The 14,391-nt window shown below is 42.8% G+C and overlaps 1 protein-coding gene across 1 annotated transcript in view; it reads right to left on the minus strand.

The window, feature by feature from the left end:
- Window positions 1-3: 3 nt before the first annotated feature.
- LOC133616400 (solute carrier family 22 member 23) overlaps window positions 4-14,391 on the minus strand; it is a 54,390-nt gene continuing 40,002 nt past the window's right edge. The window contains exons 8-10 of the mRNA XM_061975600.2: window positions 14,118-14,150; window positions 13,882-14,005; window positions 4-3,331 (exon numbers count right to left, since the gene is read on the minus strand). Of these exons, the coding sequence (XP_061831584.1) occupies window positions 2,911-3,331; window positions 13,882-14,005; window positions 14,118-14,150 (578 nt within the window). The 3' untranslated portion in view covers window positions 4-2,910. The remainder of the gene's footprint in view (window positions 3,332-13,881; window positions 14,006-14,117; window positions 14,151-14,391) is intronic.

Below are 14,391 nucleotides of genomic sequence, written 5' to 3' on the forward strand. Positions count from 1 at the left end.
AACTCTCAGGTCTGTTAGCATTCCCAGCATGCGACACATATTGTGTGCATTAAGGTCTCCGGTTGTTCGCCCACGGCACACAACCATCATACACCCTCACAAACAGCTGTAATGCTTACTTTTAAAAAAGAAAAGAAAATGTCTTCACTGACCTCCCCGTGACCTGTCAAGAGGATAAAGTGCCACTGTGGACCACAAATAACAAGGAAAAAAAACATGTTAAACTTTGTGCCCATTCATGCAAAAACAGTGGTAGTGGTTAGGCCAATCCCTGCATTGCCACATTGCTTGAAAAACACAAACACTTAATCGTGTCCCCTGACATTTAGTGCAAAATAAAGAATCGGGTATGACTGCTGAAGAGCTGAGGCTGAACTGACATGCTGCATAGAAAATCTGGAATTACGAGAAAATTCGGAAGTTTGGGCTGGTGAAAAATTGTTAGCTTTGATGCTACAATGAGTTTGACAGGAGGGCAACGGAATTTGGGGAAATACTAGGGGTGTAACGGTACGTGTATTTGTATCGAACCGTTTCGGTTCTGTTCGGAGGTGTACCGAACGAGTTTCCACACGGACATATTAAGTAGCGGACCGCACGTTGTGTAAACAATGCACACCGAGGCACAACACACGGCACGCTAGCAACGCCTGGGTTACGACAACATATAAAAGCCAGAGCTGGAAGACCCTCTTGCCTCGTTAAGATCTCCCGTTTGGGAACATTTCGGCTCGCGGTGTGATACAACAATGGAGGACGGAGGTTTGCCGACATTGTTCAGCAGCTGCTTCTGACAACACGTCAAACATGCTAACCCATTTAAAGCGTCACCATCCCATTCAAGCAGCCTCTCCTCGGCGAGTCAGGAAGGGCTAAAGCAATAAAAAATTTTATAGCAGCAGATTTAAGACCATATTGCATTAAAAACTAGATTTTGACCCACTTCTATGGTGGAAGAACAATGAGCCCATATATCCTCTTACTGCCAGGTTGACTTGAAACTGTTTAATGTTGCACTTTTTATATGTAGAAGAAAAGTTTTGTCATTTTATTTTATCTGAGCAACAACTTGAGGCAGTTTAATGTTGATTAACGTGGACCCCGACTTAAACAAGTTGAAAAACTTGTTGGGGTGTTACCATTTAGTGGTCAATTGTACGGAATATGTACTGTACTGTGCAATCTACTAATAAAAGTCTCAATCAATCAATCAAAAAAAAGCACATTATATGTAGAAAGGTTTTGTTAAGAAACCATTCTGAGCCTTATCTTATTTAGTTTTTATTTTATATATGTTGACCACATTAACCCTGGCAATGGACCCTGTGTGTATATGCATGTTATGCCATTGTTTACAAATTTGGTAAATAAATAACCAAAAAATTTATATTTTGTTGTTTTCTTACTGTACCGAAAATGAACCGAACCGTGACCTCTAAACCGAGGTACGTACCGAACCGACATTTTTGTGTACCGTTACACCCCTAGGAAATACCCACTCATTCCAATGGCGATATTTTTGCCTGATTAATATGGAATTCTGAAAAAACTGGGAATTATTGAAATGTGGAAAATAAATGTCCCCATTTCAACGGTTTTGACGTTGAAATGGTTTGAATCAGTTAAGTTAAGTGGAAGTAGAGTACTTTGAATTCTCCAAATCCAAGGGAATTTGTGTTACCTACGCAACTGTGCAATTATGGGAAAAGTAGAAATTTTTGGGACGCTCTTCAGCATTCATAATTAGAACATACAGTACAGGCCAAAAGTTTGGACACACCTTCTCAATCACAACACAACTGATGATCCCAACCCTGTTGATAAAGCAAGAAATTCCACTAATCAACCCTGACACCTGTGAAGTGAAAACCATTTCAGGTGACTACCTCTTGAAGCTCACCGAGAGAATGCCAAGAGTGTGCAAAGCAGTAATCAGAGCAAAGTGTGGCTATTTTGAAGGAACTAGAATATAAAACATCCATCCATCCATTTTCTACCGCTTATTCCCTTTGGGGTCGCGGGGGGGCGCTGGAGCCTATCTCAGCTACAATCGGGCGGAAGGCGGGGTACACCCTGGACAAGTCGCCACCTCATTGCAGGGCCAACACAGAGACAGACAACATTCACACTCACATCCACACACTAGGGCCAATTTGTTTCCAGTTATTTCACCTTTTTGTGTTAAGTTCATTACTCCACATGTGTTCATTGTTTTGATGCCTTCAGTGACAATCTACAATGTAAATAGTCATGAAAATAAAAACAACACATTGAATGAGAAGGCGTGTCCAAACTTGTACTATACAAGAAACATAATCTACTGATAACTGTTCTATTTGCCTTCATTGACGGCTTCGACCTGAAAGACTCTTAAAAAAAAGTTGGCCGCAGGAGACTTCAGATAAACTCAAATCAGCTTGACTTCTGCACTGGAACTTTGGCAACTCTTCATTTGTCATTTTTTCCACAAATCATAAAAAAATATCTCCATTTCAGCCTTACTATTACAACCTATTATCAGGCCTTTAGCAGAACGTTTTCCAAATCAAAATACAGGCCGTGTCTCAAATCAAATACTTCCGTCCACATTGTAGATATTGAGGGTGCCAATTTTGACAAAGTAGTGTTGTCCCAAATTGTGCATTTATCATTTATCGTCATTAGACACCTGGCAGTTGCAAAATATGCCGTACAGTTAAAATAAGGATACAAGAAATATTTTATTGGTACGACTTTTTTCCTCTTCGCTACTTAGCCAAGATGGTATTTTAAGTGCGACATCTGGTACTGACTGTGCACTACTTTCTGCACTCAAAAGACCAAGTATGGAAGTGTGCGAGTTAGGACACAGCCCCATTTATTTTAGGGCTCCAGTCTTCTTAGTGGTTGCCCAACAAATCGTGGTTATGTTCATACCCCATTGGCTATTGTGTGGTTGCCAATGACCTCCCCGCCAGTGGCCAAGGAGTATGAGGCGGGTACCGCTGCCAGAGCGGTCGCTGCTGCAACAGTAGCACTCCCGGTGGCGGACAGGTGAAGTGGTGTGTCGTGGACGCGGGAGTAGTCCCTGTCACTCTTGGCGAGGAGAAGGTGCTGCTCGCCGGGGTGGAGCAACGTTCGACGAGTAAACGTCTCTCCGTCGGCCAAGGTTTCGGGCAAAGGTTGACCGCGTGGCTCGGGGAGCAACAGGAGGCAGATGATACATAGTAGCGTGCAGCAAGCAAAGATCACATGATGCAGGAAGTAGCCCTTCTGGTTGTGGAGCTCCATGATGGGCGCAGTGAGCATGCCAAAGCCGGCACTTGCCAGGACCAGGCCGAGACCTCCACCCCTGATCCAAGACAAAAAAGGTTTTACTAACGTGTCATTTATGTATATGCCAAAAGATGGAACCAGTATGCAAAATTTGACGTGTGCATCAAATCGCAGTATAGTATATGGCAGGGTTAAGCCATGTCTACACTAAGTCGATTAACCCCTTAAAGGCCTACTGAAATGCAATTTTCTTATTTAAAAGGGGATAGCAGGTCCATTCTATGTGTCATACTTGATCATTTCGCGATATTGCCATATTTTTGCTGAAAGGATTTAGTAGAGAACATCGACGATAAAGTTGCCAACTTTTGGTCGCTGATAAAAAAGCCTTGCCTGTACCGGAAGTAGCAGACGATATGTGCGTGACGTCACAGGTTGTGGAGCTTCTCACATCCGCACATTGTTTACAATCATGGCCACCAGCAGCGAGAGCGATTCGGATCGAGAAAGCGACGATTTCCCCATTAATTTGAGCGAGGATGAAAGATTTGTGGATGAGGAAAGTGAGAGTGAAGGACTAGAGGGCAGTGGGAGCGATTCAGATAGGGAAGATGCTGTGAGAGACGGGTGGGACCTGATATTCAGCTGGGAATGACTAAAACAGTAAATAAACACAAGATATGTCTATTAGCCACAACACAACCAGGCTTATGTTTAATATGCCACAAATGAATCCCGCATAACAAACACCTCCCCCCTACCGTCCATATAACCCGCCAATACAACTCAAACACCTGCACAACACACTCAATCACACAGCCCAAAGTACCATTCACCTCCCCAAAGTTCATACAGCACATATATTTCCCCAAAGTCCCCAAAGTTACGTACGTGACATGCACATAGCGGCACGCACGTACGGGCAAGCGATCAAATGTTTGGAAGCCGCAGCCGCATGCGTACTCACGGTACCGCGTCTGCGTATCCAACTCAAAGTCCTCCTGGTAAGAGTCTCTGTTGTCCCAGTTCTCCACAGGCCAATGGTAAAGCTTGACTGTCATCTTTCGGGAATGTAAACAATGAAACACTGGCTATGTTATCCGGCACAACAGTCAGGGGGTGCATTCTACGGCGGGGGTGTGTTATCCGGCACAACACCTGCCGCAATACACCGCTTACCACCTACAGCTTTCTTCTTTGCTGTCTCCATTGTTCATTGAACAAATTGCAAAAGATTCACCAACACAGATGTCCAGAATACTGTGGAATTTTGCGATGAAAACAGACGACTTAATAGCTGGCCGCCATGCTGTCCCAAAATGTCCTCTACAATCCGTGACGTCACGCGCAGGCGTCATCATACCGAGACGTTTTCAGCAGGATATTACGCGCAAAATTTAAAATTGCACTTTAGTAAGCTAACCCGGCCGTATTGGCATGTGTTGCAATGTTAAGATTTCATCACTGATGTATAAACTATCAGACTGCGTGGTCAGTAGTAGTGGGTTTCAGTAGGCCTTTAAACGAATAATTGTTTAGGCTAAGGCCCGTTTCAGCCACACTAAACCAGCGTTTAAAGTCCTCCTCCTCCTCAGACAAATTTTTACAAGGGTAATTCTTGAATCTCCGTCACTTAGCTTTGTATGGACTCATTGATCCTTTACAGAGTGAGTTCGGAGAGGAAGTGACGCCAGAAAGACCGCCCCCACACAGGAAGTGATAAATAATAATAAAGCGGTTTCGTAGCTCGGAGCTAACCACTGGAAATATGAAGGCAAGTCAACCAGACATACCTGTGTTTCTCATTCTTCTACATGTGCAGACGCTTCTGGATATCACACATGAATACCTTAAGAGTAGAGATGTCCGATAATGGCTTTTTTGCCGATATCCGATATTGTTCAACTCTTAATTACCGATTCCGATATCAACCGATACCGATATATACAGTCGTGGAATTAACACATTATTATGCCTAGTTTTGTAGTGATGCCCCGCTGGATGCATTAAACAATGTAACAAGGTTTTCCAAAATAAATCAACTCAAGTTATGGAAAAAAATGCCAACATGGCACTGCCATATTTATTATTGAAGTCACAAAGTGCATTATTTTTTTTTAACATGCCTCAAAACAGCAGCTTGGAATTTGGGACATGTTTTCCCTGAGAGAGCATGAGGAGGTTGAGGTGGGCAGGGTTAGGTGGGAGGGGGAAGGGGGGGGGGGGGTACGGGGTAGCGGGGGGTGTATATTGTAGTGTCCCGGAAGGGTTAGTGCTGCAAGGGGTTCTGAGTATTTGTTCTGTTGTGTTTATGTTGTGTTACGGTGCGGATGTTCTCCCGAAATGTGTTTGTCATTCTTATTTGGTGTGGGTTCACAGTGTGGCGCATATTTGTAACAGTGTTAAAGTTGTTTATATGGCCACCCTCAGTGTGACCTGCATGGCTGTTGACCAAGTATGCACTGCATTCACTGTGTGTGAAAAGCCGTAGATATTATGTGACTGGGCCGGCACGCAAAGGCAGTGCCTTTAAGGTTTATTGGCGCTCTGTACTTCTCCCTACGTCCGTGTACACAGCGGCGTTTTAAAAAGTCATACATTTTACTTTTTGAAACCGATACCGATCATTTCCGATATTACATTTTAAAGCATTTATCGGCCGATAATATCGGCAGTCCGATATTATCGGACATCTCTACTTAAGAGAAAGCGATTGCAGCTATTTCGGATACAACACTTTTAATACGGCAAGAGAACTTTCAAATGTCAGCTGTGATTCTACTTAGCGAAAAACTTTGTCCATTTGTCGAAGGAGAGACAACGAAAATGCGAGCTCTCGTGGATGTGATAAAAAAAGGTAGCGTGTGCTTTGTACTACCTGGTCGTCGAGGGAAGACGAGGGAAAACTACAGAAAACAGCGAATGCATTTGGACTGGCAAAGCAGACCGTATCAGTTATTGTCCGCCATGTATGTCGCGGACTCAACGTCTAGATCCAGAGTATATAAAGTCACCAAAAACGAATGGACAATGAAGGTGAAGGCAAAAGAGTGAGGAGTGTCCTGACCAGATATCTAGATCCCTAGTTTGATTGATGTCAAATGTTCTTTATCAAATTGTTTAGATGTCCATTAAAGATTTGATCAATTTATGATGGCTCAGGTGTGATTCACTACAATAGGGCCCCACAGCACACTGGATGCCAGTTAATTGAAATACCACAACACTGGATATTGTTCAGATAAGTTAAATTTAAGAACTTGCACACAAAGCAACACTGGAGATGACTATGACGTGCGCATTTTCCGCGCATGCGTACTAGGTTGCGTTGCGCCGGCGGACGGAGGGTGGCGGGGGTCTTAAAGGGGAACATTATCACAATTTCAGAATGGTTAAAACCATTAAAAATCAGTTCCCAGTGGCTTATTTTATTTTTCGAAGTTTTTTTCAAAATTTTACCCATCACGCAATATCCCTAAAAAAAGCTTCAATGTGCCTGATTTTAACCATCGTTATATACACCCGTCCATTTTCCTGTGACGTCACACAGTGATGCCAATACAAACAAACTTGGCGGATAGAACAGCAAGGTATAGCAACATTAGCTCGGATTCAGACTCGGATTTCAGCGGCTTAAGCGATTCAACAGATTATGCATGTATTGAAACGAATGGTTGTAGTTTGGAGGCAGGTAGCGAAAACGAAATTGAAGAAGAAACTGAAGCTATTGAGCCATATCGGTTTGAACCGTATGCAAGCGAAACCGACGAAAACGACACGACAGCCAGCGACACGGGAGAAAGCGAGGACGAATTCGGCGATCGCCTTCTAACCAACGATTGGTATGTTTGTTTGGCATTAAAGGAAACTAACAACTATGAACTAGGTTTACAGCATATGAAATACATTTGGCAACAACATGCACTTTGAGAGTGCAGACAGCCCAGTTTTCATCAATTAATATATTCTGTAGACATACCCTCGCAGGATATCCACACATTCTTGCCATCTATGTCGTAGCATAGCTTTCGTCGGTAAAGTGTGCGGAACAAACGTCCAATTTCTTGCCACTTTTGCATCTTTGGGCCACTGGTGCAACTTGAATCCGTCCCTGTTCGTGTTGTTACACCCTCCGACAACACACCGACGAGGTATGATGTCTCCAAGGTACGGAAAACAGTCGAAAAAACGGAAAATAACAGAGCTGATTTGACTAGGTGTTTGTAATGTGTTTGAGATAATGGCGGATTGCTTCCCGGTGTGACGTCATCGCTCCGAGAGCGAATAATAGAAAGGCGTTTAATTCGCCAAAATTCACCCATTTAGAGTTCGGAAATCGGTTAAAAAAATATATGGTCTTTTTTCTGCAACATCAAGGTATATATTGACGCTTACATAGGTCTGGTGATAATGTTCCCCTTTAAAGGATGGCATTGTTGTGTGTGGAAAAGGATAAAGTTAAGTGTGATTTACCCTCGATAACCTGGAGTTGTCTTTATTTTTAAGTTATCATGCCATGATTTTACCATTCCGGCCCACTTGTGAATAGATTTTCCTCCATGCGGTCCCTGAGGGTGATGGGTCAAATGCAGAGAATAATTTCACCACACCTAGTGTGTGTGTGACAATCATTGGTACTTTAACTTTTTAACTTTTATCCTCATCTTAATGGACATTTTTTTGGTGTCTCAATTGAAGCAATTAAAATAGATTTGATAGCTTTCTGTAAGTTTCTTTTGTCATTTTATTTTGTGATGTACGCTGCATCCAAACCTCAAGTGCAACATAATGTTTTTTGTTCTTACTGTAACCTCAGAGGCGCATTTAACAAAAGTACTTAAGTTGATGGGAGAATACGCGGAAGGCCAGATTTCACATTTAAGGGGTTTTCCACTCAAAGGGAGCATCTTAGATGAAGGTGCGTAGTGATAGACTTAATTAGAGGGGGAAGTGCTATGCGGCCAGAATCCACACAATTTTTCAATTAAACACGTGAGAATAGGGCTTTTAGTAACTTATATTCACTTCTAAATATTTTAGCAACTGTATTTAAGAAGAGAGGAAAAGAAGCATACGGTAATAATAAAATGTCTATTTTATTACATTTTGGGTAAAAATTACACCCAATGGGTCGTTTTACGCATTAGCACTGGCTCCATCTAAAACACTCTTATTTACATTTCAAAAATGTTGACTTGTGAAATGAATTTCCCTCCTTGTTGGTGTTAACATGTCATCTTTTTTCTTTTGTGAATTTAATGTTAGGGGTGCATTGTGAGTCCTCCACAGAGATGAGCATACCCGCTCCGATGATCGATTGATAAAAGTGCATAAATGCAAAAGTCATCTGGCCTCCAATCGTATCGTCTCGATCAGTGGTTCTCAAACTTTAGTACCCCTTCAGAAAAAAAATGTGACTCGCCACATACAACCGTAATGACCAACATTAAAATACAGTAGCGTGGTAGGCCTAAATATTCATGAAAATCAATGCAGAAGTTTTTTTAAACAGGTATATTTAATAGTTTTGGCCAAAGTAATATTTAACATGGTTTGAACACTAACACTGTGTTTGAATATAGAAAAACAAAAGACTGTACTTTAATTAAGTGATTATTTGGCGTACCACTAGATGGAGCCCGCATACCACTAGTGCAGAGCTGGGCAAATATTTCGACTCGGGGGCCACATTGGGAGAAATAATGTGTCTGGGGGGGGCCAATGTGTATGAGTGTATAAATGATATACACACATTTAGCTGTAAAAATCTACTGTACAGTATGTATGTTTGGGTCCCTTTTTTTCAGGAACACTAATACCAAAAGTCACAATGTCCAATAGAGTTCTAAAAAAGTTATGACAGACCACCTCAAAGAAAACGGAATGGAATTTTACAGTTTTTTACTGAATGGGACATCGAAAATGTACATTGAAATACAAACCCCGTTTCCATATGAGTTGGGAAATTGGGGTAGATGTAAATATAAACGGAATACATTGAATTGCAAATCCTTTTCAACCCATATTCAGTTGAATGCACTACAAAGACAACATATTTGATGTTCAAACTCATAAACTTTGTTTTTTTTTTGCAAATAATAATTAACTTAGAATTTCATGGCTGCAAGACGTGCCAAAGTAGTTGGGAAAGGGCATGTTCACCACTGTGTTACATGGCCTTTCCTTTTAACAACACTCAATAAACGATTGGGAACTGAGGAGACACATTTTTTAAGCTTCTTGGGTGGAATTCTTTCCCATTTTTGCTTGATGTACAGCTTAAGTTGTTCAACAGTCCGGGGTCTCCATTGTGGTATTTTAGGCTTCATAATGCGCCACACATTTTCAATGGGAGACAGGTCTGGACTACAGGCAGGCCAGTCTAGTACTCGCACTCTTTTACTATGAAGCCACGTTGATACAACACGTGGCTTAGCATTGTCTTGCTGAAATAAGCAGGGGCGTCCATGGCAACGTTGCTTGGATGGCAACATATGTTGCTCCAAAACCTGTATGTACCTTTCAGCATTAATGGTGCCTTCACAGATGTGTAAGTTACCCATGTCTTGTACACTAATACACCCCCATACCATCACAGATGCTGGCTTTTCAACTTTGCGCCTATAACAATCCGGATGGTTCTTTTCCTCTTTGGTCCGGAGGACACGACGTCCACAGTTTCCAAAAACAACTTGAAATGTGGACTCGTCAGACCACAGAACACTTTTCCACTTTGTATCAGTCCATCTTAGATGAGCTCAGGCCCAGCGAAGCCGACGCCGTTTCTGGGTGTTGTTGATAAACGGTTTTCGCCTTGCATAGGAGAGTTTTAACTTGCACTTACAGATGTAGCGACCAACTGTAGTTACTGACAGTGGGTTTCTGAAGTGTTCCTGAGCCCATGTGGTGATATCCTTTACACACTGATGTCGCTTTTTGATGCAGTACAGCCTGAGGGATCGAAGGTCACGGGCTTAGCTGCTTAAGTGCAGTGATTTCTCCAGATTCTCTGAACCCTTTGATGATATTACAGACCGTAGATGGTGAAATCCCTAAATTCCTTGCAATAGCTGGTTGAGAAAGGTTTTTCTTAAACTGTTCAACAATTTGTTGACAAAGTGGTGACCCTCGCCCCATCCTAGTTTGTGAATGACTGAGAATTTAATGGAATCTACTTTTATACCCAATCATGGCACCCACTTGTTCCCAATTTGCCTGTTCACCTGTGGGATGTTCCAAATAAGTGTTTGATGAGCATTCCTCAACTTTATCAGTATTTATTGCCACCTTTCCCAACTTCTTTGTCACGTGTTGCTGGCATCAAATTCTAAAGTTAATGATTATTTGCAAAAAAAAAAATGTTTATCAGTTTGAACATCAAATATGTTGTCTTTGTAGCATATTCAACTGAATATGGGTTGAAAATTATGTGCAAATCATTGTATTCCGTTTATATTTACATCTAACACAATTTCCCAAATCATATGGAAACGGGGTTTGCACAGAAAGTGGGATTTACAATATTACCGGTAACTATGAACAATAAAACACTGAATATTAACAACATATGAACATAGCTCCTCTTTTACTTCTCAGACCAGCTCCTCCAGATACATCTTTTACAATCAAGCAAAACACAACACAAATGTAAAACCAGCAAAATATGAATGCAAAGTGTAATAAACACCTACAATATGATATATTATCAGTTTTATGCAGAAATTTGTTGTAAAAATCTGCTTCTGCATCTGTTCCTGACACATGCGTTTCGGGCTGGCTGCTCTAAAAACAAACCCCGCCCACTCTGCTTTGTTCCTGGTCTGAGCTGCTGTGACGTAAATTACCGTATTAACTTGTTTAACACTCAAAAGCGCAGATTTCCATCATTAAAATACTTTCTATAGTTCAAGCCTCACGGTCATTTAAAAACAGCACTGCACATCATAAAGGCAGCTACAGTCTTGATGTTAAAGGTCTAAAAAATGATATAAAACATCCTGCTGGCCGGAGTGATAATCTTAATGGGCCGCATGTGGCCCACGGGCCATATTTTGCCCAGGGCCTGCACTAGTGGTACACGTACTAGTTTGAGATGTGTTCATCCACCCATTCGTCCCTGACCGTTAAAAAGTCAAACAATTCAATTTAGGTGTTTTCATGCGTTTTGATAACATATAACTTTTTAGTGCATGTCAATTTTTAATGTACCGTATTTTTCGGACTATAAGTCGCAATTTTTGTTATAGTTTGGCCGGGGGTGCGACTTATACTCAGGAGCGACTTATGTGTGAAATTATTAACACATCCATCCATCCATCCATCCATTTTCTACCGCTTATTCCCTTCGGGGTCGTGGGGGGCGCTGGAGCCTATCTCAGCTACAATCGGGCGGAAGGCGGGGTACACCCTGGACAAGTCGCCACCTCATCACAGGGCCAACACAGATAGACAGACAACATTCACACTCACATTCACACACTAGGGCCAATTTAGTGTTGCCAATCAACCTATCCCCAGATGCATGTTTTTGGAGGTGGGAGGAAGCCGGAGTACCCGGAGGGAACCCACGCAGTCACGGGGAGGACATGCAAACTCCACACAGAAAGATCCCGAGGCCGGGATTGAACTCACGACTACTCAGGACCTTCGTATTGTGAGGCAGACGCACTAACCCTTCTGCCACCGTGCTTCCCTTATTAACACATTACCGTAAAATATCAAATAATATTATTTATCTCATTCACGTAAGAGAATGAGAGGGCATGGGAGTTTGCCCAGCCAGTCTACATGTGCTTTGTGGACTTGGAGAAGGCATTCGACCGTGTCCCTCGGGAAGTCCTGTGGGGAGTGCTCAGAGAGTATGGGGTATCGGACTGTCTGATTGTCGCGGTCTGCTCCCTGTATGATCAGTGTCAGAGCTTGGTCCGCATTGCCGGCAGTAAGTCGGACACGTTTCCAGTGAGGGTTGGACTCCGCCAAGGCTGCCCTTTGACACCGATTCTGTTCATAACTTTTATGGACATAATTTCTAGGCGCAGTCAGGGCGTTGAGGGGATCCGGTTTGGTGGCTGCAGGATTAGGTCTCTGCTTTTTGCAGATGATGTGGTCCTGATGGCTTCATCTGGCCAGGATCTTCATCTCTCACTGGATCGGTTCGCAGCTGAGTGTGAAGCGACTGGGATGAGAATTAGCACCTCCAAGTCCGAGTCCATGGTTCTCGCCCGGAAAAGGGTGGAGTGCCACCGGGTTGGGGAGGAGGAGTTCAAGTACCTCGGAGTCTTGTTCACGAGTGAGGGAAGAGTGGATCGTGAGATCGACAGGCGGATCGGTGCGGCGTCTTCAGTAATGCGGACGCTGTATCGATCCGTTGTGGTGAAGAAGGAGCTGAGCCGGAAGGCAAAGCTCTCAATTTACCGGTCGATCTACGTTCCCATCCTCACCTATGGTTATGAGCTTTGGGTTATGACCAAAAGGACAAGATCACGGCCGAAATTAGTTTCCTCCGCCGGGTGGCGGGTCCTTCCCTTAGAGATAGGGTGAGAAGCTCTGCCATCCGGGAGGAGCTCAAAGTAAAGCCGCTGCTCCTCCACATCGAGAGGAGCCAGATGAGGTGGTTCGGGCATCTGGTCAGGATGCCACCCGAACGCCTCCCTAGGGAGGTGTTTAGGGCACGTCCGACCGGTAGGAGGCCACGGGGAAGACCCAGGACACGTTGGGAAGACTATGTCTCCCGGCTGGCCTGGGAACGCCTCGGGATCCCCCGGGAAGAGCTGGACGAAGTGGCTGGGGAGAGGGAAGTCTGGGCTTCCCTGCTTAGGCTGCTGCCCCCGGGACCCGACCTCGGATAAGCGGAAGAAGATGGATGGATGGATGGACGTAAGAGACTAGACGTATAAGATTTCATGGGATTTAGCGATTAGGAGTGACAGATTGTTTGGTAAACGTATAGCATGTTCTATATGTTGTAGTTATTTGAATGACTCTTACCATAATATGTTACGTTAACATACCCCGCACGTTCTCAGTTGGTTATTTATGCCTCATACAACGTACACTTATTCAGCCTGTTGTTCACTATTCTTTATTTATTTTAAATTGCCTTTCAAATGTCTATTCTTGGTGTTGGGTTTTATCAAATACATTTCCCCAAAAAATGCGACTTATACTCCAGTGCGACTGATATATGTTTTTTTCCTTCTTTATTATGCATTTTCGGCCGGTGCGACTTATACTCCGAAAAATACGGTACTCGTTTAGTACACGCAACAACAGCTGTAAATTATTTTAAGGACTGACTAGCAGTTGCCAAGCTTGGCCAAAACATTGGAGTTCCAAATAAAAGGTTGAGCAATATTTTGTTTTATCCATCCATCCATCCATTTTCTACCGCTTATTCCCTTTGGGGTCGCGGGGGCGCTGGAGCCTATCTCAGCTAGTATTTTTGAATTCCTGAGGAACAGCATTTCATTGTATTTTATTTCAGAATACATATTTGAATGAAAATGTATTTTTGTTTCCAATATACACTATTATGGCTTCTCTCACATGAACAGCTTTGACAAATGGACCTTTTGAGTTTTTACAAAATGTCTACGTGGCCCCTAAAGATGAGTACTCGAGGCTTACCTGATAACTGTCGGTGTGATTTCAGCACAAAAGAAAATGCTGAGGGTGCTGACAGCATGAGAAGAGAACATGCCAATGATGGAGAAGGCCACAGAACATTTTCTGTTAAGAGAGTCTCTCAAAACTGTCCAAAGAAGGATGAAAACAAGGAAGAAACAATCAACACATGCAATACATCCACTTCAATCTGACTCATTTCTAAAGGTTCTCATAATGTTCGGTCCAAACCAACTTACCCGTGTCATGTCGGAGACTGTATTTCCCAATCACTGGTTGACGTGTTGAGGACAAAAAAGAAACGATTACAGTGATGGCAACATACAGTACATCCTCATACTGCAAACAGAACATACGGTGCATGTACAAAACCCAAAACCAGTGAAGTTGGCATGTTGTGTAAATCGTGAATAAAAACAGAATACAATGATTTGCAAATCCTTTTCAACTTATATTCAATTGAATAGACTGCAAAGACAAGCTACTTAATGTTCGAACTGGTAAACTTTGTAA

The sequence above is a fragment of the Nerophis lumbriciformis genome, linkage group LG14, assembly GCF_033978685.3.
Source record: "Nerophis lumbriciformis linkage group LG14, RoL_Nlum_v2.1, whole genome shotgun sequence".
NCBI lineage: Eukaryota > Metazoa > Chordata > Actinopteri > Syngnathiformes > Syngnathidae > Nerophis > Nerophis lumbriciformis.